The sequence below is a fragment of the Ranitomeya variabilis genome, chromosome 4, assembly GCF_051348905.1.
Source record: "Ranitomeya variabilis isolate aRanVar5 chromosome 4, aRanVar5.hap1, whole genome shotgun sequence".
Taxonomy (NCBI): domain Eukaryota; kingdom Metazoa; phylum Chordata; class Amphibia; order Anura; family Dendrobatidae; genus Ranitomeya; species Ranitomeya variabilis.
Window position 1 is genome coordinate 229,058,409 of NC_135235.1, and position 24,543 is coordinate 229,082,951.

The window sequence follows — 24,543 nt, forward strand, 5'->3', positions numbered from 1 at the left end:
TCCACCCCAGACCAAACCCCCTGTAAACAAACCCCAGACCAGACCCTCTTATATACTGTATATAGACCCCAGCCCAGACCCCATTCTCCCCTCATACAGACCCTAACCCAGCCCCTATGTATAGACCTACACTTCCTTGTATACAGACCCCACTATATATAGACCCGACCTTCATGTTTACAGACCCCAGACCACAGCCCCTATATAAAACCCCGAGGCCTCCCGTTTTACAGAAACCAGACCCCCTATATATAGATCTATACTTCCCTGTATACTGACCTCAGACCCCCTATATATAGACCCTAAACCTGCCTGTATGCAGACACCAGATACCCTCTATGTAAACCCCAGACCTCCCTGTATACAGACCCCTATATATAGACCCTAGACCCCTTATATTTTGACCCCAGACCCCCCGTAAACAGACTCCCTATATACAGACAACAGACCCCGAATATATATGGACCCCAGACCCCCTGTATACAGACCCTCTATATAGAGACCCAGATATATAGGCACCCTGTATACAGACTATATATATATATATATATATATATATATATACACACATATATATATATATATATATATATATATACATATATATATATATATATATATATATATATATATATATATATATATATATATATATATATATATATAATTTTTTTTTTTTTTTTTTCTCCTTCTTCCAAGACCCAGAACTTTTTTTGTATTTCTCCCCAGCATCCACAGTTCTTGACTTTTACAGGATGAGATGTCATTTTGAATGACCAGAAAAATGGGAAAAAAATAAATAAAATCCAAATGTTGTAAAACTGCCCCCCCCCCCAAAAAAAAAAGAAAGCAAAAAAACAAACACTTTTTTTTTCTATGGAGTTTATGATGTGGTAAACATTATCAGGTTGGTACAATCACAGCAATATCAGTATTATTATTATTATTATGTATTATTATTTGCGTGAATGAAAAAAAAAAATCTAAAACTAAAATAAAAAAGGGGGTCCATCAGAGGTTCTTCTCTTTGAAAGTCACTGGTATGGGGGGGCGTAACAATCCCCTAGTAGTGGATTTAATGACAAATTGAGAAAAGTCAAATAAATATGGGAAAAATACAATTTTTGTTTTTCTAGAAATCAAAATCAAAAATAATTTAATATATTAATAAGAAAATAATATATTAATAGTATAATAATACTATATTAATAATATAATAAAAATAATATTGAATAATAATAATGATTGTATTATTGAATAATAATAATCTAATAGTATAATAATGATATAATACAAATGCAGTAATAGTAAAATAATAACATAGAATAATAATAATAATAATATAATAAACATAGTAGTATAAGTAATATAATAAAAATAATAACATTGAATAATAAAATAATAACTAAATTGAACAATAGTACTATCAATATAATAATAAATATAAATATAATAATAACAAACGTAAAAGAATACAATAAAATAATGATTAAAAAGTAATAATAATCATGATAATAGTAGTAATATCTTATGCTCTGTCCTATACTCCCCTCTATTGTCCAAATATGGAACTACACCCACGAATTAAACATTACTTACTGCACGCAGGCAAAAATAAGGAATCATTTATATAAAATAGAATAATTCTTTCACCCCAATATACTCACAAATTACCGCTTTTCCCACCATTTATCTCCTCCCTAGGAGCCATTTTGTTGGCGACAGCCCTTTCTCTCTTAGACCGCTTATAGTTGGTCTCCGAGAAAATGGCCACCTTCTGCTCATGTGTTTATCGCCGTCTTCATGGAGTTCATGACGTCATCAACTGTAATGTCCGGGATGTACTGCGCATTTAGAAAAAACTACATTTCCCGGCATGCCATACTTATGCTATTGAATGCTGATAGCTGCGCGGAGCCTGCTGGGAGTTGTAGTTTTAAGTTGTTTTTTTTTTTCTTAGGGCTGAACCGGAGGAGAAAAACGTGTTTGTGGGTGAAGTGCTGGGACAGGAGCGGCTGGAGAGAAGAGCAGGAAGGTGAGAGGGGGAAGGTGTGAGGTGAGCGGAGCGGAGCGGCGAAGGTGTAAGGTTGCGGGGAAGGTGTGTGAGGTGAGGTGAGAGGAGTGGGGAAGGTGTAAGGTGAGGGGAGCGGGGAAGGTGTGTGAGGTGAGGTGAGGGGAGCGGGGAAGGTGTGTGAGGGGAGCGGGGAAGGTGTAAGGGGAGTGGGGAAGGTGTGTGAGGGGAGGGGATCGGGGAAGGTGTGAGGGGAGGGGATCGGGGAAGGTGTGAGGGGAGGGGAAGGTGTGAGGTGAGGGGAAGGTGTGAGGTGAGGGGATCGGGGAAGGTGTGGTGTGAGGTGAGAGGAGCGGGGAAGGTGTGAGGTGAGGGGAGCGGGGAAGGTGAGGGGAAGGTGTGTGAGGGGATCGGGGAAGGTGTGAGGTGAGAGGAGCGGGGAAGGTGTGAGGTGAGGGGAGCGGGGAAGGTGTGAGGTGAGGGGAGCGGGGAAGGTGAGGGGAAGGTGTGTGAGGGGATCGGGGAAGGTGTGTGAGGGGATCTGGGAAGGTGTGAGGGGATCGGGGAAGGTGTGAGGGGAGGGGAGCGGGGAAGGTGTGAGGTGAGGGGAGCGGGGAAGGTGTGAGGTGAGGGGAGCGGGGAAGGTGTGAGGGGAGCGGGGAAGGTGTGAGGTGAGGGGAGCGGGGAAGGTGTGAGGTGAGGGGAGCGGGGAAGGTGTGAGGTGAGGGGAGCGGGGAAGGTGTGAGGGGAGCGGAGCGGGGAAGGTGTGAGGTGAGGGGAGCGGGGAAGGTGTGAGGGGAGCGGGGAAGGTGTGAGGGGAGCGGGGAAGGTGTGAGGGGAGCGGGGAAGGTGAGGGGAGCGGGGAAGGTGAGGGGAGCGGGGAAGGTGTGAGGGGAGGGGAGCGGGGAAGGTGTGAGGGGAGGGGAGCGGGGAAGGTGTGAGGGGAGGGGAGCGGGGAAGGTGTGAGGGGAGGGGAGCGGGGAAGGTGTGAGGGGAGGGGAGCGGGGAAGGTGTGAGGGGAGGGGAGCGGGGAAGGTGGGAGGGGATCGGGGAAGGTGTGAGGGGAGGGGATCGGTGAGGGGAGCGGGGAAGGTGAGGGGAAGGTGTGAGGTGAGGGGAGCGGGGAAGGTGTGAGGGGAGTGGGGAAGGTGTGAGGTGAGGGGAGCGGGGAAGGTGCGAGGGAAAGGTGTGAGGGGAGCGGGAAAGGTGCGAGGGAAAGGGGTGAGGGGAGCGGGGAAGGTGTGAGGTGAGAAGGTGTAAGGCTACGTTCACATTTGCGGTGTGCGCCGCAGCGTTGGGCGCCGCAGCGTCGCCGCATGCGTCATGCGCCCCTATATTTAACATGGGGGCGCATGGACATGCGTCGCACTTGCGTTTTGCGCCGCATGCGTCCCTGCGGCGCCCGCGTCTGGGCGCAGAGGACGCAGCAAGTTGCATTTTTGCTGCGTCAAAAATCAATGAAAAAAAGGACGCATGCGGCGCAAAACGCAGTGTTGTGCATGCGTTTTGCTGCGTTTTTGTTTGTGTTGTGCGTTGCGGCGCCGACGCTGCGGCGCACAACGCAAATGTGAACGTAGCCTAAGGTATGAGGGGAGCGGGGAAGGTGTGAGGTGAGGAGAGTCTGGAAGGTGTGAGGGGAATTGGAGAAGGTGCAGGGTCATCACTCACCAATATGAGGGTGGAGCTGTCAGGCATTTAAAGGGCCGCTCCATCATACATTTCCCTCATGTGACTGCTAATCCCTCCTTTTCTGTTGCGCTTCTGTTTTTCCTCCCTATTTATCCTGGATCCATACTTGTTTTTCCTTCCCCTTCGCCATACAAGGTCTTTTTTTTCTTGTAGTTCTGATTGCCGCCTGTCACATTACCATAAAATAAATAAACCGAAAAACAAACGGAAGGGAGAAAAAATTCAAATTACTTGAAATGGTTAAAAAAACCTCAATTCCGCCAGTGTTTTTACGTTTCCATTTTTACTGCACTTACAATATGGAAATATCACCCGGGAATAAGATTCTCCTGGTCGGCACGATGGCGGGAACCACAGACTTATATAGCGGGGTGTTGTTTTTTTTGTTTTTATTTTTTTTTCTTTGTCGCCATTTTTCCGTTCTTGTAACTTCCTTATTTCCCATTGAGGGGCCGTGCATGTCGTGTTTTTTTTTTTTTTTTTTCCGGGAACATTGCGGCTACCAAGAAAACCCCAAAACTTGGGCGTTTGACCTGCCTCTAGCAGCATCGACTGGAACTGGCTCCGATCGCTGCTGGTTAACCGTTTCACTGTCAATCTGAGAGCAGCATGTCTAGGGAGCGATTGCAGAGGTGTGATAGTCCTGGCGCCTTTGCTGTGATTGCTGCTCTCCGTGGCAGATGCCGGCTGTGTAATGCAGCTCACGTCTTATGTCGGGAAATGCAGATGCACTGGAGCAATTTAAAAAAATAAAATATATACTTTTAAAAAGTTGGCCTTGACCCTTAAGATATTTGCCGGAGAGGAGGTCCCAGGGAGGCACTGAAGGTCTTGTTGCTTCTGTTTCAGGGTGGATCCATCTCCGTCGGAGGGCAGAGGCTCAGTGCTGTCAGGAGATCCATCGCGTTGACTTCTTTGCAGCCATCGGATCAGTTTGGTCAGATACTCTGGAGATCTGAGAGTCGCGGACGGCGTTGGAGGACTCCCCGCTATCAGTCGTGCCCCCCTCTTTGCCCCCCGCTATGTCACTGCTTCCGATGGCGGATGGATATGCTGACACCACTGCCTGCCCTCCTCAGATTGGCGGCAGCTCCAGTACAGAGACAGCAATACAAATACAAATCGAGGTCCACAGCCCTCCGTACGACGTCGACCCGGAGGAGGGTCAGTCGCGCTCGGTTACACCCACCGTGGACCACGAGCGAGTGACCACTGCTCACTGCGCCTTCGGGTCACCTGCCTGGTGTTTTTTTGGTGTCCCGGGAGGATCCCCCAATATACAGCGTGAGCTCGTTGTTACCTGTAAGCTGTGCCGTGCCCAGGTACGAAGGGGCATTAATCCGGGCAAGGTCGGCACCACCTGTCTCCTCACTCACCTGGAGAGGCGGCATGGCATGACCAGACAGGAGGTCTACGAGAAAGCCGTGACATTGGGGTACTGTGGCCCCAAGCCGATGTTTGCTGCCCTGTCCTCGGAGTGTGTTGGTGGAAGACGAGCCGCTTCTAAGAGATCCGGGGCGTTCATCTCTTCTTCAGATGATGACGACGAGGATGTGTCCATACGTCAAACCACGACCGCCCCCGCTACTTCATCCGGATTCCCCGCTGCCACCTCCAGCTCCCCGTCAGATAGGCAGAACCAAGGAGGCCGTACCAGGTCCTCCGCGTACCGGCAGGCTTTACGGGACCGTCTTCTCGGCAGCATGCACTTGTTCTGCGAGGTCTGCCACGCCTTAGTGCTGTCCGGAGAACGCAGCCAGAGCGGGCGGGACCTGGCACTAGAAACACATTTCTCCACCAATCACCCGCAGATGTTCAAGCTCTTAAAGAGCGGAGCCGCCAGAGATGTGCGCCTCGGGGGTCTGTGTCCTTCCAGTTCTTTACCGTCTTCTGTCCAGCGTTGATCCTCAACTCTTGCAGAACTTACTTTATTCCTGCCCTACCTCTGACCTGTCACCTCGGGCACTTTCACCGCTCATCGACTACCCTCGCCCTCCATATGCCGCCCGGAGGATCCTCCTCACCTGCTTCTACAGAGACATTGAACTAATCTCTGGATGACTTTCCGTTACTTTTTCCCTTGGATACTTTCCGAGAGCTGACGTCGGGGTGTGACACCAGGTTACGATCCTGTCGTAGACAGCTACCATTGTACAGAACGTGTATTGCCCACTTAATGAGGCCAATGAACCGGGCACATCCCGTAAATGCTCCAATATGATCGGTGGAGGGTAGAGATACCAAAAAGAGACCTCGGTCTAGCCGCCATGTCTGTGGTCCATGACTGTCGGAGTGTAGTTCTCCGATCCTTCTACCTACCGGCGCCACCTCTGATTAGTACCGTGTGCGTCAAGGTGGACCTACTAATCAGAAGAGGCTCTGGGGATGTCTTCAAGTAGGAGGTCGTTCGCAGGGCTCCAGTCCCATGGCCATGGACTTCCTTTGAATGGGTGGTAACCAGAGGAGCGATTTGCAGGACATGATCTAGCGGCCACGTCAGTATGCCGTAGGCATGTGGACGTGCTGGCAACCATAGCCCTAATGATTAGTAGTCCTTGTTATGGCATGGCACACACATGGCGTTATGTCAAGGCGGTTAATCAAGAGGTGCCAGATGTACCGGCAGGTAGGAGACATTTTGAAGGACTTCTATCCAACACCCATCGGTATGGTTTGATCATGTCTAGCAGTAACTCGTATGCTCCTAGCAGTGCCGAAGGTTTAGCTACCATTGTACAGAACGTGTATTGCCCACTTAATGAGGCCAATGAACCGGGCACATCCCGTAAATGCTCCAATATGATCGGTGGAGGGTAGAGATACCAAAAAGAGACCTCGGTCTAGCCGCCATGTCTGTGGTCCATGACTGTCGGAGTGTAGTTCTCCGATCCTTCTACCTACCGGCGCCACCTCTGATTAGTACCGTGTGCATCAAGGTGGACCTACTAATCAGAAGAGGCTCTGGGGATGTCTTCAAGTAGGAGGTCGTTCGCAGGGCTCCAGTCCCATGGCCATGGACTTCCTTTGAATGGGTGGTAACCAGAGGAGCGATTTGCAGGACATGATCTAGCGGCCACGTCAGTATGCCGTAGGCATGTGGACGTGCTGGCAACCATAGCCCTAATGATTAGTAGTCCTTGTTATGGCATGGCACACACATGGCGTTATGTCAAGGCGGTTAATCAAGAGGTGCCAGATGTACCGGCAGGTAGGAGACATTTTGAAGGACTTCTATCCAACACCCATCGGTATGGTTTGATCATGTCTAGCGGTAACTCGTATGCTCCTAGCAGTGCCGAAGGTTTCCGATTTCCATTTTGGACCCCGTGTAAGGTGTCCCACGCCTCACTCTTTTCTATTCTCTATGGCTCGGTCGGTTTGGAGCCTCCAGACACATGACTCATTTTGGGGGCACAACGTATTGGGTAGAGTCTGTTAAGTCCCCAGAGGATGTTCCAGATGACTATTTGTTGACCCACTTTCCTTTCCGCCAGGATGCCCGTGAATTGCAGTAGTTGTGAGACCCGACGCGCCGCTTTACGGAGACCCAAGACTGGCCATTCAGTGTGTAAGGAGTGCTTCTTCCATGCTTTCGAGGAGGAGGTCCACCATACTATCGTATCCGCCAAGCTCTTTCAGCCGGGGGAGAAGGTTGGCATTGGAGCTTCTGGTGGGAAAGACTCCACTGTCCTTGCCCACGTGTTAAAGGTTCTGAACGGACGCTACAATTACGGCTTAGAGCTCATTCTCATCTCCGTGGACGAAGGCATCTCCGGATACAGAGACGACTCCTTAGAGACGGTGAAAAGGAACCAACTTCAGTACGAGCTGCCATTGAAGATCGTGTCCTACCAGGAGCTGTACGGATGGAGCATGGACCAGATCGTCCAGCAAGTGGGGCTGAAGAACAACTGCACGTTTTGTGGGGTATTCAGAAGACAAGCTCTGGACCGGGGCGCCATCATGCTGGGGGTCAACAAGATCTGCACAGGTTAGTAGTCTTTGGGGGGCCACCTTACAAGCTGCCGTGCACAACGTCAAGCTTCATTCTTGGATCCAGGGCTGCTTTCTAATGGCGAAACCGTTGATTAAAGGGACAGTGGAGGCACGTCTCCTAGGTACTGCGACTTAGTCTTACACAAGTGAATGAGTCTGAGCCGCAGTACCAAGGACGGCCACGACAGTGTGTGGAGTGGCGCCCTGTTAGCAATGGGGACGAGATGGAACGCCACTGCCCCTTCAATCAACTAATCAGGAGAGGAGTCGGGAGCCCTATCCGGAGGAGAGGACTTCTGTATCGTAATCCTGGTAAAACCAGCCAAAGAGAGCGTGTCACCAGAAAAGTTTCTGCAGTGTTTTTATTTCCCTGTATAACCGTTTTTATTAAAAGTTAAAAATTTTGCAATTCTCACACCGGCCATTAGGGTTTTTTATTATTATTTTTTTTTTTTTTTAAGACCCCTGTTTCAGGAAATGCACTTGTACATTAGCAGCAATGGACCAACACAGACCTCAACTCTTGCACATGCTCGTTAGATGCTTTGGTGTAAAGGTCATTGTGAAAGGAGGAGGTGAGCGGTAACATCACCTATTGTGAATGGAGGATCCTGTGTTATCTACTGTATATGGAGGTGTTGTCAGTCACTGTACAGGAGGAGGAGGTGAGCTGTGACATCACCTATTGTGTGAGTAGAAGTGTTATCAGTCATTGCAATCCTGACTCTGCTGATAGAGACTGACGAAAACTCTTCCAGGAATTATGAGTCTAAAATAGTCCCAGTGGTTGGTGCGAAAACTGCAGATTTTTTAAAATTTACATGTAACACAATAATCTGATTTATCCAATACGCCCTAGTCTGATGACACGTTCCCTTTAATGCCCTTTCAGGGTGACTATTATTTGAGTATATCTGCCTGGTTACAGAAATCTCTTATCTGCTGCTGCACAGTATGCTGCCTCCACATGCTACACAGACTTGATTTATATTCCTTACCATGCTTTTTGGGTTTTTACAAATTTAATATACGGTATGTATCTAGTTTGGCGAGGCTTTTTCTGCTGTACAGTGGACTGCCTCTACATGTAAGACAGACTACTTTTATCTTGCTAGTGTGACTCAATATTGTTTATGGATGACTACTATTTGCGTATATGTATCTGGTAACAGAAAGCTGTACAGTAGACTGCCTCTATATGTTACACAGACATTTTTTTTTTTTTTTTTTTTTTTTTAAGTTTCAGCATCCTACTTCCAAGCACACATACTCAAGCAGTAGTCACCCTGAAAGGTTATTAACATATATAAAGGGACAGTCTACTATACAGCAAATAGATGACTGTAACCAGATATTTATAATGAAACGTTAGTTTAAAAAAAAAAAATATATATATATTAAGGGGCAAAACCCCCCCCCCTGTAACATAGAGGCAGTCTACTGTGCAGCAGATGGAAGCTGCTTGTAACTAGATACATAAACTTAACGTAAATGGTAGTAATCCAGAAAGGATATTGAGATGTAAAACAAGTCTGTGCAGCATGGAGAGGCAGTATACTGTACAGCTGTTTGTGTGCTTGGTAGTAGTAAGCTATCAGCTATACAGCACACTGCCTCTACATGCTGCACAGACTTGTTTTTATGTCCCTTAACATCCTTTGTGGATAACTTCCATTTAAGTATATGTATCAAGGTACAAGAAGCTACTCTATGCTGTGCACTAGACTGGCTCTGTTTACCGCACAGACTTGTTTTATGTCTTTAATATCCTTTAAGGATGACTTGGATGTAGGAAGCTCTGTCTGCTGCACAATAACGTGATACAGACTTGTTTTATTGCCCTTAAATATCTTTGGAGTAAATATTTTAGAGCAAGCTTCCTGTAATCAGATATATATAAACTATGTACTGTACGGTAGACTGCCTCTACACGCTACACATAGATGTTATATGACCCTTCTCTCCACTCAGGGTGACATCTGCTGTACAGTAGACTGCCTCTACATACTACACAGACTTGTTTAAGGTGTTACTTGCACAAATAACATAAAAATTAGATTGCAAGTGATAGAGTGAGAGGGGGAGCTGTAGGGCAGACAGGGCTTCTTGCGACCATGAAGTACAATAGACTGCCTCTCCACACTTCACAGACTTACTACTACTGCCATTTTTACTCCCAGGTCATAATGCAGACGACATAGCGGAAACCGTCCTGATGAATTTTCTTCGAGGGGACATTGCTCGCTTACGGCGCTGCACAGCCATCACCACGGGCAGCGAAGGCGCCATCCCGCGCTGCAAGCCCCTGAAGTACGCCTACGAGAAGGAGATCGTGCTGTACGCCTACTTCAAAAAGCTGGACTACTTTTCCACCGAATGCATCTACTCCCCGAACGCCTACCGGGGCCACGCCCGCGCCTTCCTGAAGGAGCTGGAGGCTTTACGGCCCAGCGCCATCATGGACATCATCCACTCCGGGGAAAACCTGTCGGTGAGGGAAGACGTGCGGATGCCGGTCCAGGGAACCTGCACGCGCTGCGGCTACATCTCCAGCCAGGGACTCTGCAAGGCGTGTGTCCTCCTTGAGGGTCTCAACCGGGGTCTTCCCAAACTGGGGATCGGGAAACACCACAAACTGCACCACAAACTCCTGGCTCAGGAACCACTGAGCGAAGCGGAAACCCGAAAGCTGAAAGTCGTGGACTTTTGAGCACTAGAGACCCCCCCCCCCCCAACCCCATATTATATTACGGGACTGTGCTGCAATACCCAGACTGACCTGCGGACAGGTGTGGCGCTGTTTTTTGTTTGTTTTTGCAAAGGAAGAGGTACAGTCATGTTTCTTGTCTTCGACCGTCCCTTTAAGAAGTCACAAGAACATTAAAAAAAAAATACTTATAGGCTATCACCAAAGAACTGAATGCAACTTATGGTCGAAAATCTTTGTGGGGCAGATCGCAGATTGATCCCCCGTCAAGAGTTGCGTGTAGAAGTTTTAAGATTTTTTTTTTTTTTTTTTAAATATATATTTTTTCGTTTCATTTCTGTGCGGAAAGTTGTGTGACTAAAAGGAAACCATCAACGAGCAGGTCGGCTGCTGATCTTAGTTATATGTGTCCTTTAATTTTAGCCGTGACTGCCTAGTGCAAAGCTGAATTTGTCTCTGAACGACCGTAAAATCTGAAATTGCACCCATGGGCCCTCAGAGTACTAAGTTGAGACTCGTAAAACTATCAGATCCATCACCTGCAACTTGTTGATGGTTTCCATCGTGAATGCATTTTTTTTTTCCAGCAATGTACATAGTAAAACATTATTCTAGTGAGTTAGTGACAATAGCACTTGCATCAGAAGGATTGTACGGTCCGTATTAAAGGGGATCTGACCGCTAAATAAGGTGGAGGGAAGCGCTCCCATTGTAAACGCAACTTTTTCATGTTTTGTTTTGTTTGACTACTAAGAGAAGGAACCCGTCCCCTATAAAAAGCGGTCCCTGCCTAGGAAGCGGATTTACATGAGAGAATAGTGTTAATGCTGTACGGTCATTTTAAGGGAACGTTTAATTTTTGTAAAAAAGTTTCGTTCTATACTTAAAGTCATATGCTGTATATATGTAAACAGACGTGTGATACATCATTTATGTCATGTTGGAGGAGCCGACCTGCTCTGTTCACTTGTTTTATGTTTTGTGAAATTCTTAACATATTTTTTATTTTTTTTTGCTGCAATAAAAAATAAAATGCTGCAATACTGTACACACCCTGCGATGTCATGGAAGAACGCCGTCAGGTCTTATTACAGATGACTAGTCTGCAATGTGCATGAACGTAACCCCGACATGGAGAATGGGAACACAGACGTACAGTATATTCATTCACTGGGAGAAACAATCACTCATGTACATAAGGGGCAGTATTATAGTAGTTATATTCTTGTACATAGGGGCAGTATTATAGTAGTTATATTCTTATACATAAGAGCAGTATTATAGTAGTTATATTCTTATACATAGGAGCAGTATTATAGTAGTTATATTCTTGTACATAAGGGCAGTATTATAGTAGTTATATTCTTGTACATAGGAGCAGTATTATAGTAGTTATATTCTTGTACATAGGAGCAGTATTATAGTAGTTATATTCTTGTACATAGGAGCAGTATTATAGTAGCCATATTGTACATAGGGGCAGTATTATAGTAGTTATATTCTTGTACATAGGAGCAGTATTATAGTAGCTATATTGTACATAGGGGCAGTATTATAGTAGTTATATTCTTGTACATAGGAGCAGTATTATAGTAGTTATATTGTTGTACATATGTATGTGTATATATATATATATGTATATATACAGTATATATTAGTTGTCTAAGGGGTACTTCCGTCTTTCTGTCGGCAACTTCCGTCACGGAAATCCTGCGTCGCTGATTGGTCTCGCCAGCTGCCTGTCATGGCTGCCACGACCAATCAGCGACGGGCACAGTCCGATTAGTCCCTCCCTACTCCCCAGTCAGTACCTGGCGCCCGCATACTCCCCTCCAGTCAGTTAGTCACCGCTTACACAGGTTTAATGCCAGCGGTAACTGACCGCGTTATGCCGTGGGTTACGCACTCTGTTACCGCCGCTATTAACCCTTTGTGACCAAGTTTTTACTATTGATGCTGCCTATGCAGCATCAATAGTAAAAAGATCTAATGATAAAAATAATAAAAAATCATTATATACTCACCTTCCGCCGCCTTTCCCGCTCCTCGCAACGCTTCGGTGACCGCTCCATGCAAGCGGCAGGTTCCGGTGGCAAGGATGGTTTGCGAGAAGGACCTGCCATGACATCACGGTCATGTGACCGCGACGTCATCACAGGTCCTGCGCTCATACCAACCCTGGGACCAGAAGCTGCCGCCTGCACCGCACACACACAGGCGACAGGACTACAAGGTGCCCTCGGAAGGTGAGTATATGTTTATTTTTTATTTTTTAACATGTGACATGCGTGGCTCTGTGCTGCATACTACGTCACTGGGCAATATACTACGTGGCTGGGCAATATACTACGTGGACATGCATATTCTAGAATACCCGATACGTTAGAATCGGGCCACCATCTAGTAGTAGTTATATTCTTGTACATAGAGGCTGTATTATAGTAGTTATATTCTTGTACATAGGGGCAGTATTATAGTAGTTATATTCTTGTACATAGGGGGCAGTATTATAGTAGTTATATTCTTGTACATAGGGGCAGTATTATAGTAGTTATATTCTTGTACATATGGGGCAGTATTATAGTAGTTATATTCTTCTACATGGGGCAGTATTATAGTATTTACTGTATATTCTTGTGCATATGGGCACTATTATAATATATTTTGGTATAGAAGGGCAGTGTTAGTTTTAGTGTTCCCTTAGTGGATTAAATAAGTCATGGGGTTGGGGTATGGTTTGTTTTTTCCGCTCTGGAGATTCACCTCTGGCACCCGGACAGCTTTCTCCGTGCTCCATAAAGCATATGACAGGATCCGCTATGCTCCGTGGATTTTGGATACAGTCGGTTAGGGCAGCCAGAGGACTCGGATGCTTCTGATTTCTCCCAGGATCTTCCTCCATGAAATTTACCCGTCATTTATATCTCGTTATTCTCCACATTGTAAACCTCCTATTAAACCCCGTATAGGAACACAAGTAGAAGCGGAGGAGATATTCTTCCATTCACAAGGTGATAACGCAGCCGTGTTTTAGCATTTGGTCGACATGCAGAATTAATAAGTGTCACTAGCTATAAACATGTAATATTTCCTCCTTTATAAGCCGCTGCTCTCCTGCATCCGGCGATGGTTTTTCTCTTGTTCCATTCTGTCCCCAATCAATCACAAAGCGGAATGCTCAATCACTGCAGATCATGCTTTCTCAGTGATTGGCTGCAGCGGTGATGTTCACTTTTGTCATGATGTCACTGGTGCAGTGAAAACGCATGGAACGGGGAAGCATGGGTACTATCTTAGTTTATGTTTGCAAATGTGCAGTAGTTTGGGGGCCCAATATTTTTTGAAACTTGAAAACCTTTTTTCATGCAAGAAATGTAGGATCTAGAGGTCATGTGAAGAGTTCATGTGGAAGAGGATAGGACCTACAGCACCAAAGATCTTGGCTTCCTGGTTGGGTCGAGTGGCCAGTAGAGAAAAACAAATAGTTCAACTGGCAACGCAGTAGTCCACGGCCACCATACTGGAGCCCTGTGAACCGGCCGATATGTGCCGAAGTCCCTGGTGCTTTACACTTGGTGAAAGGTCATTGTTGCGACATGGTGCACACAACATCGGGTCAAGATTCTGAAAGGAAGAGCCGCTGGGTGGTAAGAAGGTGGTTATAAAATAGTTACAAACCCAGGAGCTCCACTGGATTTTGTACAACTTGTCAGGTCCAAAAGTTGCCCTAGCACTCCACTGTGTCTCACGTGCAACATCAGGTCTAAAACTTGCCCTAGCGCTCCACCGTGGCTCACGCGCCACATGTCGGGTCCAAAAGTTGCCCTAGCGCTCCACTGTGTGGCTCACATGCAACAGGTCAGGTCCAAATGTTTCCCTAGCGCTCCACTGTGGCTCACATGTAGCGTTGGGTCCAAAATTTGCCTTAGCTCTCCACCATGGCTCACGTGAAACATGTCAGGTCCAAAAGTTGCCCTGGCGCTCCACCGTGGCTCACGTACAACATGTCGGGTGCAAAAATTGCCTTGCGTTCCACTCTGGCTCACGTGCAACATGTTGGGTCCAAAAGTTTCCGTAGCGCTCCACCATGGCTTACGTGGAACAGGCCAGGTCCAAAAGGTGCCCTAGTGCTCTATCGTGGCTCACGTGCAACATGTCGGGTCTAAAAGTTGCCCTAGCACTCCACTGTGTCTCACGCACAACATGTCGGGTCCAAAGTTGGTTTAGCCCTCCACTGTGGCTCACGTGCAACATGTCGGGTCCAAAAGTTGCCCTAGCGCTCCAGTGTGGCTCACGTGCAACATGTCAGGTCTAAAAGTTGCCTAGCGCTCCATCGTGGCTCACATGCAACTTGTCGGGTCCAAAAGTTGCTCTAGCGCTCCATCGTGGCTCACGTGCAACATGTTGGGTCCACAAGTTGCCCTAGCACACCACTGAGGCTCACATGCAACATGTCAGGTCCAAAAGTTGCCCTAGCGCTCCAGTGTGGCTCACGTGCAACATATTGGGTCCAAAATTTTCCCTAGCGCTCCACCGTGGCTCACGTGCAGCATATCAGGTCCAAAAGATGCCCTGGGGCCCAGTGCTTGAATCCATCTACATTTCCATATGTTTTTTTTCCTTTGCCCATCCTCTCAATCCTCCAAAAAATTTGCAGTGTTCCATTGTCCAAGTGACCCAGATTGGATGTATTCTGCTATGTGCACACGTTGCTGATTAGGCTTAGGAATCTCTGGTGCGGATTCTCCATGTCTTGGCAGAAAACGCAGCTGCGGATTTGTCACGTTTTTTTGTGCGGATCTGCAGCGTTTTTGGTGCGGATTTGCTGCGGATTTTTTGTGGATTTTCAGAGTTTTTTACCTCTGCGGATTTCTATAATGAAATGGGTACAAAAATGCTGCAGATCCACAAAAAAAGTGACATGCTACTTCTTTTAATCCGCAGCGTTTCCGCATGGAATTTTCCACAACATCTGCACAACGGTTTTTTTTTTTCTCATTGATTTACATTGTACTGTAAATCAATTGCGGATCTGCTGCGTTTCTGCACCGCAAAAGACGCTGCGGATCCGCAGGAAATCTGCAACGTGTGCACATACCCTAAGTTACTTGCAAAGTTTCTCAACTTTTACCCTAAGTCACTCCATGAAGGGGTCATCTCAAAAAGCTGACGTCTACTTCCGTATGAAGAAGTAAGTAATGAAGAGTCATCACATGGAGATCAGTGGTGTCATTCAATTTAAGCCCCAATTTTTGGAAGGTACGCATGAGGGACGACCGGTCAAACACATCCGCGACCTGCCGTTGGCCGTAAGCAAAAGCGTGAAGCCGGGTAAGATGGAATTGGCCAATGAGGCGGCTCTAGAAGTCACGCGGGAATGATGATAATGGCTCTAACCTTTGTAAATCCCCTGTGCACACACTTCAGGGATTAGAAGCCACCAATGAACCGAGGATCGGATGAGTGATCGCTGGTTACATTTGTGGTTTTTCTCGTTCTTCCCGTGTGTCGCTCAGGATCAGCGGACATAGGACTCCACATCAGCAATTACCGATAGTTACTATTTCGGGAAAGTTTCCACAACTCCTCTTATTTATTTTTTTAAGTTCTTTTGATAATTTTTGGTTTATTCCAAGTTAAGATTTCAGCACATTCTGGAACTTTAAAGAATATAGACACATTTTTTTTTCTTTAATACATGCATTATGGAAAACAACAACATTTTTTCAATTGGGAGTTCATTAAAATTCTTACACTTTTTAGCTTTTACTGGTTCTTAGTTTTCCTGCACATTGAAAGCAGCAGAATGAGTTAACTGAGAATCAGTCAGTGAGCTCATGCTGCATGGGAGTTTGCTAATTTTTCATGACCACATCGAGTTTTATGTGGTCTGTGGCCATAAATCAGCACAGATGAGAACGGATAAGAGTTACAGAAAATATAATGGAACCAGATCACCTTTACCAAGACCACTGTAACCTTCAGCACTACGTAGATCCCAAAGAGAAACTCCTCCAGTCGTGATTCCAGATTAAAAAATGAATTTATTCCAAAAGATTAAAAAAGCGACATCCTCAAGGTCACCAAAGTGTAGTATATGGTTCCTACGCATTTCAGACTTCTCAGTTCTCAGGGGTCTGAAACGCGTAGGAAAATCACATACTTTACTATGTGATCCTATTTTATGGGCACCTCATGGCGGTATTATTTATTCACTGAGCCTTTTTGTGCCTCTTCTTCCCCCCCCCCCCCCCACACAAACCTCAGCCCCCTGCAAGTCTTATATGAGATGTATATAAATGAGGAGACCCATCCTGGTAATTAGAACATGCGCCCCAAAATCTAATTACTTTTTTTTTTTAAATAACTTTATTTTGAAACTCCCCCATTTGGTTTCAAAGTCAGGCCATGTGCACACTAAACCTTTTTTTTTAATTCTGAGTTTTTGGAGCTGAAACTGAGCAGAAAATTAAAGTTTTTGAAGAGTTTTAACATTTCCCCCCCAAAAAAAATCCTCAAAAAATTCTGAACTAAAGAATAAAGTAATCCTATATCCAGGTGTTTTTACCATAGTCAGGAATTGCTTAAAAGGCGATTCCTGGATGGATAAAATGGCTGCAAAATGTCCTGTGGCTGCATTGTCGAGCGGATGCCATCAGCATCATTAATATGTAAAACGATGATATGTTACTCCCCCAAATCTGCAGTTATAAGATGTGTGAGATCTGCAGGTGCTGCCCTTCACTGTACAGCCGAGAAGCACAGGAGGAGGTAGGAGCAGCTGCAGGCAGTGGGCAGTGGGCTGCGGGCAGTGGGCAGTGGGCAGCTCTATGGATACATGTAATATACATTGTATCTAATAATTATATGCTGCTCATTGCAATGATGCCAATGACAATTTTAAGTCGAATACCAATTCCCTTTGTACACAGATGAGTTTATTTTATTTTTTTTGCACTCACGTATTTTCACCCCTTCCCCACCTTGCCATTTTCCATTTTTGCGCTTTTGTTTTTTTCCCTCCCCTTCTTCCAAGAGCCGTAACTTTTTTTTTTCTTTTTCTGCCAATATGGCCACATGAGGGCTTGTTTTTTTGCAGGACGAGTTGTACTTTTGCACGACGCCATCATTTTTTTTTTTTTTACCATTTAATGTACTGCAAAACGGGAAGAAAAATCCAAGTGCGGTGAAATTGCAAAAAAAAAAAAAATGCAATTCCACAATTGTTTCTTGAGTTTTTTATTTACCATGTTCAGTATATGGTAAAATTGACCTGCCATTATGATTCTCCAGGTCAGGACAAGTTGGCAGATACCAAACATGTACAGTTTATTTTACTTAAGTGATGAAAAAAAAATCCTAAATTTGTAAGAACATTTTTTTGTGTTTGTCTCCATGTTTCCAGACCCGTAGCATCTCCATTCTTCTGGATCTGGGGTCGGGTGAGGGCTTATTTTTTGTGTCCCGAGCTGACGTTTTTGTTGATACTATTTTGGTGTAGAAGATACAATGTTTTTATCGCCTGTTATTGCATTTTATTGCAATATCGGGGCTGCCAAAAAAGCCTAATTCTTTCGTTTTTATTTCTTTCTCGTTACACCGTTTACCGATCAGATTAATTTTTTTTTCTGATAGTCTGATAGTTCGAAAATTTCTGAATGCAGCAATGCCAAACGTGTATTTTATTATTATTATTATTATTATTATTTATTCTAATAGTACTCGTGGTGGATAAGCAAAGCAGCCGTACACAGTAACTTTATGCTTTCAGCTCTGCTACATCTCTAAATTAACCAAAGTCAGTAATGCTGAATGTTTGTAAAGTTATTTCATGGTTTTTCATCTCCATTCGCATCCAGAGCTGCTTCCAAATTTCAGAACTAGGAAAGCAGCAAATTCTTATTGCAGCTTTGGATGTGAATGGAGAAGCAAACCTCACACAAGTCAGTTTCAGCAAAAGCTGGATTTCTGATAATGTTATTCTGTATCAGTCACATTGTTATTTACAAATAGAACACGAGCAGTGACAATGTTACAATGTATCAGTTCCGCTTGTTACTCGCACATTCCGGCCTCATTCACTTGTTATTCTATTGATCTCATCAGACGATTTCTGATTGATGCAGAATTATTGATTTATGGAAAAATTATTAACATCACACGATGGGGTCGTTCTGTGGGGTTCATCAAGACTGCATCACACATGAAGGGATTAGATGCACGGCTCAGCAGACAGTATCACACAGGAGAGGATTAGCTACACAGCTCAGCAGTATCACAAAGGATAGGATTGGATATGCAACTCTGCAGACAGTATTACACAGGAGAGGATTAGATACAGCTCAGCAGACATCACACAGGATAGGATTAGATAGATACACAGCTCAGCAGACAGTAACACAGGAGAGGATTAGATACATGGCTCAGCAGACAGTATCACACAGGATAGGATTAGATGCACAGCTCAGCAGACAGTATCACACAGGAGAGGATTAGGTACATGGCTCAGCAGTCAGTATCACACAGGATAGGATTAGATACACGGCTCAGCAGTCAGTATCACACAGGATAGGATTAGATACACAGCTCAGCAGACAGTATCACACAGGATAGGATTAGATACACGGCTCAGCAGTCAGTATCACACAGGATAGGATTAGATACACAGCTCAGCAGACAGTATCATACAGGATAGGATTAGATACACAGCTCAGCAGACAGTATCACACAGGAGAGGATTAGATACACAGCTCAGCAGACAGTATCACACAGGAGAGGATTAGATACACGGATCAGCAGTCAGTAACACAGGATAGGATTAGATACAGAGCTCAGCAGATGGTATCACACAGGAAAGGATTAGATACACACCTCAGCAGATGGTATCACACAGGATAGGATTAGATACACGACTCAGCAGACAGTATCACACAGGATAGGATTAGATACACGGCTCTGCAGACAGTATCACACAATAGGATTAGATATACAGCTCAGCAGAGGATTAGATATACAGCTCAACAGCACAGTATCACACAGGATAGGATTAGATACACGGCTCAGCAGACATTATCACACAGGATAGGATTAGATACACAACTCAGCAGACAGTATCACACAGGAGAGGATTAGATACACAGCTCAACAAACGGTATCATACAGGAGAGGATTAGATACACGGCTCAGCAGACAGTATCATACAGGAGAGGATTAGGCTATGTTCACACGATGCGGTTTTTGCTGCGGATCTGCATCCTTTTTCCATGCAGGGTACAGTACAATGTTACCCTATGGAAAAAGAAAAACACTGTTCCGACGTTCCTTTTTTCCGCTGGAAAATCCGCGCTGATTTTCTGCGGAAAAAAAGAAGTACCATGTCAATTCTTTCTGCGGATTCCGCAGCGGTTTCCACCTGCACCAATAGGAAAAAGCAGCTGGAAACCCGCAGTGGAATCCGCAGTAGAAAAAGGACTGAAAACCGCAGTGAAAACCACCGCAGGTTTTGCACTGCGGGTTTCACAAATCAGGACCTGAAAAATCTGCAGCGAAAAAAGGATCGTGTGAACAAGGCCTTAGATACACAGCTCAGCAGACAGTATCACACAGGATAGGATTAGATACACAGCTCAGCACACAGTATCACATATGATAGGATTAGGTACACAGCTCAACAGTCAGTATCACAGGATTAGATACACGGCTCAGCAGACAGTATCACACAGGAGAGGATTAGATACACAGCTCAGAACACAGTATCACACAGGAGAGGATTAGATACACGGCTCAGCAGACAGTATCACATAGGATAGGATTAGATACACGGCTCAGCAGTCAGTATCACACTGGATATGATTAGATGCACAGCTCAGCAGACAGTATCACACAGGATAGGATTAGGTACACAGCTCAACAGTCAGTATCACAGGATTAGATACACGGCTCAGCAGACAGTATCACACAGGAGAGGATTAGATACACAGCTCAGAACACAGTATCACACAGGAGAGGATTAGATACACCGCTCAGGAGTCAGTATCACACAGGATAGGATTAGATACACAGCTCTGCAGACAGTATCACACAGGATGAGATTAGATAAACGGCTGAGCAGAAGGCATCACACAGGATACGATTAGATACATGGCTCAGCAGTCAGTATCACACAGGAGAGGATTAGATACACAGCTCAGCAGACAATATCATACAGGATAGGATTAGATACACAGCTCAGCAGACAGTATCACACAGTAGGGCATTAGATACACGGCTCAGCAGACAGTGTCACACAGAAGGGGATTAGATACATGGTTTAGCAGACAGTATCATGCAGAAAAGGATCAGATACACAGGAGAGGATTAGATACACAGCTCTGCAGATGGTATCACACAGGAGAGGATTAGATACACAGGTCAGCAGACAGTATCACACAGGATAGGATTAGATACACAGCTCAGCAGTCAGTATCACACAGGATAGGATTAGATACACAGCTCAGCAGACAGTATCACACAGGATAGGATTAGGTACACGGCTCAGCAGTCAGTATCACACAGGAGAGGATTAGATACACAGCTTAGCAGACAATATCATACAGGATAGGATTAGATACACAGCTCAGCAGACAGTATCACACAGGAGGGGATTAGATACACGGCTCAGCAGTCAGTATCACACAGGAGAGGATTAGATACACAGCTCAGCAGACAGTGTCACACAGGAGAGGATTAGATACACAGCTTAGCAGACAGTATCACACAGGAGGGGATTAGATGCACGGCTCAGCAGACAGTGTCACACAGGAGGGGATTAGATACACAGCTCAGCAGTCAGTATCACACAGGAGAGGATTAGATACACAGCTCAGCAGACAGTGTCACACAGGAGAGGATTAGATACACAGCTTAGCAGACAGTATCACACAGGAGGGGATTAGATGCACGGCTCAGCAGACAGTGTCACACAGGAGGGGATTAGATACACGGCTCAGCAGACAGTATCCACTCAGGAAAGGATCAGATACACAGGAGAGGATTAGATACACAGCTCTGCAGACAGTATCACACAGGAGATGATTAGATACACAGCTCTGCAGACAGTATCACACAGGAGAGGATTAGATACACAGCTCTGCAGACAGTATCACACAGGAGAGGATTAGATACACAGCTCTGCAGACAGTATCACACAGGAGAGGATTAGATACACAGCTCTGCAGACAGTATCACACAGGAGAGGATTAGATACACAGCTCTGCAGGCAGTATCACAGAGGATAGGATTAGATGCATGGCTCAGCAGAGTATCACACAGGATAGGATTAGATACACTAGGAGATTTGTGCTGAGTTCAGCAGAATTCTACATTTTGTACGTTTCTTAGATACTTTGGATACGTCCGATTCTTTGTTCTGGACACGTGTCTCAGTGACGCAGCGCTCTGGGGCGTGTTTGGGGCATTTTTGGGGCACACAGTAATGGACGGTGTCACCAGTCTGTAGATGCCGCTGGTTTCTCATCCAGCAGGAGCCGCAGTGATGTTTCTGGTCCTAGTTCACACTGTGCAGTAACGATGCAGCTTTGGTGACTGCGGCTTTTCCTCGGAATGAGGATTACCGTCCTTTATTATTCGTTATTACTGTACATGATATAATTCGTGGCTCTGGGGCCTCAGGACTCGTCGATCGTCACATTAATCTCTCGTGTTCTGCGTGTCCTATCATTGTGCACCAACCACTCTCATCATCCTGTGTTTCAGCGGGGAAACAATCATGGACATGAAAACCTGGGACTGTTGGATGCTCCTGCTCCTGGGTAAGTGACAGCGGCTCATGGGCAAAACTTTGATTATATTATATACTTGACTACTTCTTATAGGGCCAGTGACCCTAAAATTAACTGCTGACAACCGAGAATAGTAAACGACCTTCATATTCGCTGCTTTAGGTTCACACGTACTAATAACTCTGTTCACACTTGTTTTCCAGCGCTGCCGTCTGCTTTCTCCATGTCATACCCACAACAAGGTACAGTATGTGGCGGCTCCTTACGGAGAATCATCAGACATTTGGGGGTCATTTATCAGGTGTCAGGTGCACATTTGGGAACCTTTGCCCATTGCCGCTGTCTCTGTCTCCCCTCCAGACTCGTTCCTTTATCCCTATGGTGAAGCTCACAACGACCAGGTCACTGAAACCGAGGACGATGGCGGCACCGACCTCATCCCTTTCACACATTCATTTACCTTCTTCAATGAAATTTACAGGAGTTGTTACGTAAGTCCACCATCACCGATCAGTAAAGGGCAGCAGCCCCTCATTAACAGAACTGGTCAAGTGGGTTTTTAGGGGGAATATCCACCCAATATCCCGCGCCTCGTTAGAGTTTTGTTAGTCCAATACAGAATACTTTTTTTCTGGAAGTTCTGGAAGTACTCTGGATTTCCAGTCTTTATAGGATCACTTTCTGACTAGTACTCTTTATGGGGGCACTTGCTGACTGGTGGAAAGTGGTGCTTTCTCTATGTGGCACTGTTTATGGGGCACTCTTTTTATGACAGTATTCATGGGTGCACTGTTTGCCTAAGGCCTGTTTCACACGTCCTGATATTTCCAGTACTGGAGATATCCGTCTCCGTGTAATATGTGTGGCAACAGTGTTCCTCATCAGTACCACACGCATCGGCGCCAGGGAAGCAGCGGTACAGTTAGTGCTGTTCCCCAGCGCCCGATGCTGAAGACAGCTCTCGTCATTCTCCCCTGTTCTGACGGCGATCAACGTGTGCAGGGGAGAATGATGAGAATTATATTCAAATGATAACAGTGAGAGCAGGCAGCGGCTGATGGGACTACTACTCCCATCAGCCTACACCTGCTGCCGCTAATAACAGTGAGATCGATGGGAGTATTCAACTAAAAAACCCGGCATGGGTTCCTCTGTATTTTTGATAACCAGCCAGGCAAAACTGACAGCTGCATGCTGCAACCCTCATGGCAAATTGGAAGAGTCGGACAAAGCGCCAGAACTGGCACATCTAATTGATGTGCCCTTTCTGGGCAGCTGCGGGCTGCTATTTTTAGGCTGCGGGGTCAAAAACCATGGATCGATGGGAGTATTCAACTAATAAACCCGGCATGGGTTCCTCTGTATTTTTGATAACCAGCCAGGCAAAACTGACAGCTGCGGGCTGCAACCCACAGGGCAAATAGGAAGAGCAGGGCAAAGCGCCAGAATTGGTGCATCTAATTGATGAGCCTTTTCTGGGCAGCTGCGGGCTGTTATTTTTAGGCTGGGGGTATCAATATCCGTGGCCCCTTATCAGCCTGAGAATACTAGCCCCCAGCTGTTTGCTTTAGCAAGGCTGATTGTCAAAAATGGTGAGGACCCCATGCCGTTTTTTTAAATGATTTAAATAATTTAAAAAAAAGGCATGGAGACCCCTCTATCCTCTTGATAACTAGCCTTGATGAAGCTGACAGCTGAGGGTTGCAGCCGCAGCTGTCAGATTTGCCTGGTTGGTTATCAAAAATACATTTTAACCCACTCTTTTTTTTAATTGCAGTGAACTCATTGACTTTTTCTCATGGTGCTGAGGTCACTGCAGTTCAACAAGTGTGAGAATACCAGCCCCCAGCTGTCTGCTTTAGCAAGGCTGGTTGTCAAAAATTAGGGGGACCCCATGCCATTTATTTAATTATTTATTTCAATAATTTAAAAAACAGCGTGAGGACCCCTCAATTCTTGATAACCAGCCTTGCTAACGCTGACAGCTGAGGGTTGCAGCCCCTAGCTGTCAGTTTTGCCTGACTGGTTATCAAAAATACAGGGGAACCCGCTCCGTTTTTCTTAAATTTATTAGCGGTAGCAGGTGTAGGCTGATGGGAGTAGTAGTCCCATCAGCTGCCACCTGCTCTCATTGTAATCAATTGAATATAACTCTTATCATTCTTCCCTGCTCCCGCTGATCGCAGTCAGAGTAGAGTAGGGGAGAATGATGAGAGCCGTCTTCAGCATCAGGCACCGGGGAACAGACCTAACTGTACCGCTGCTTCCCTGGTGCAAGTACGTGTGATATTGATGACACATGCATGTCATCTGTGTGTCATCAGTGTGCACATGTGTGGGATGTTCTACTGGTAAAAAAT

At 45.7% G+C, this 24,543-nt stretch overlaps 1 protein-coding gene across 10 annotated transcripts in view; it reads left to right on the forward strand.

The window, feature by feature from the left end:
* The first annotated feature begins 1,658 nt into the window (after positions 1–1,658).
* CTU1 (cytosolic thiouridylase subunit 1) overlaps positions 1,659–24,543 on the forward strand; it is a 29,538-nt gene continuing 6,653 nt past the window's right edge. The window contains exons 1-4 of one of the 10 annotated variants that reach the window (XM_077260160.1): positions 1,659–2,056; positions 22,158–22,213; positions 22,387–22,425; positions 22,544–22,674. In XM_077260160.1, coding sequence (XP_077116275.1) covers positions 22,171–22,213; positions 22,387–22,425; positions 22,544–22,674 — 213 coding nt within the window. In that variant the 5' untranslated portion in view covers positions 1,659–2,056; positions 22,158–22,170. The other 9 variants (XM_077260159.1, XM_077260158.1, XM_077260155.1 and 6 more) reach the window with 9 other exon arrangements.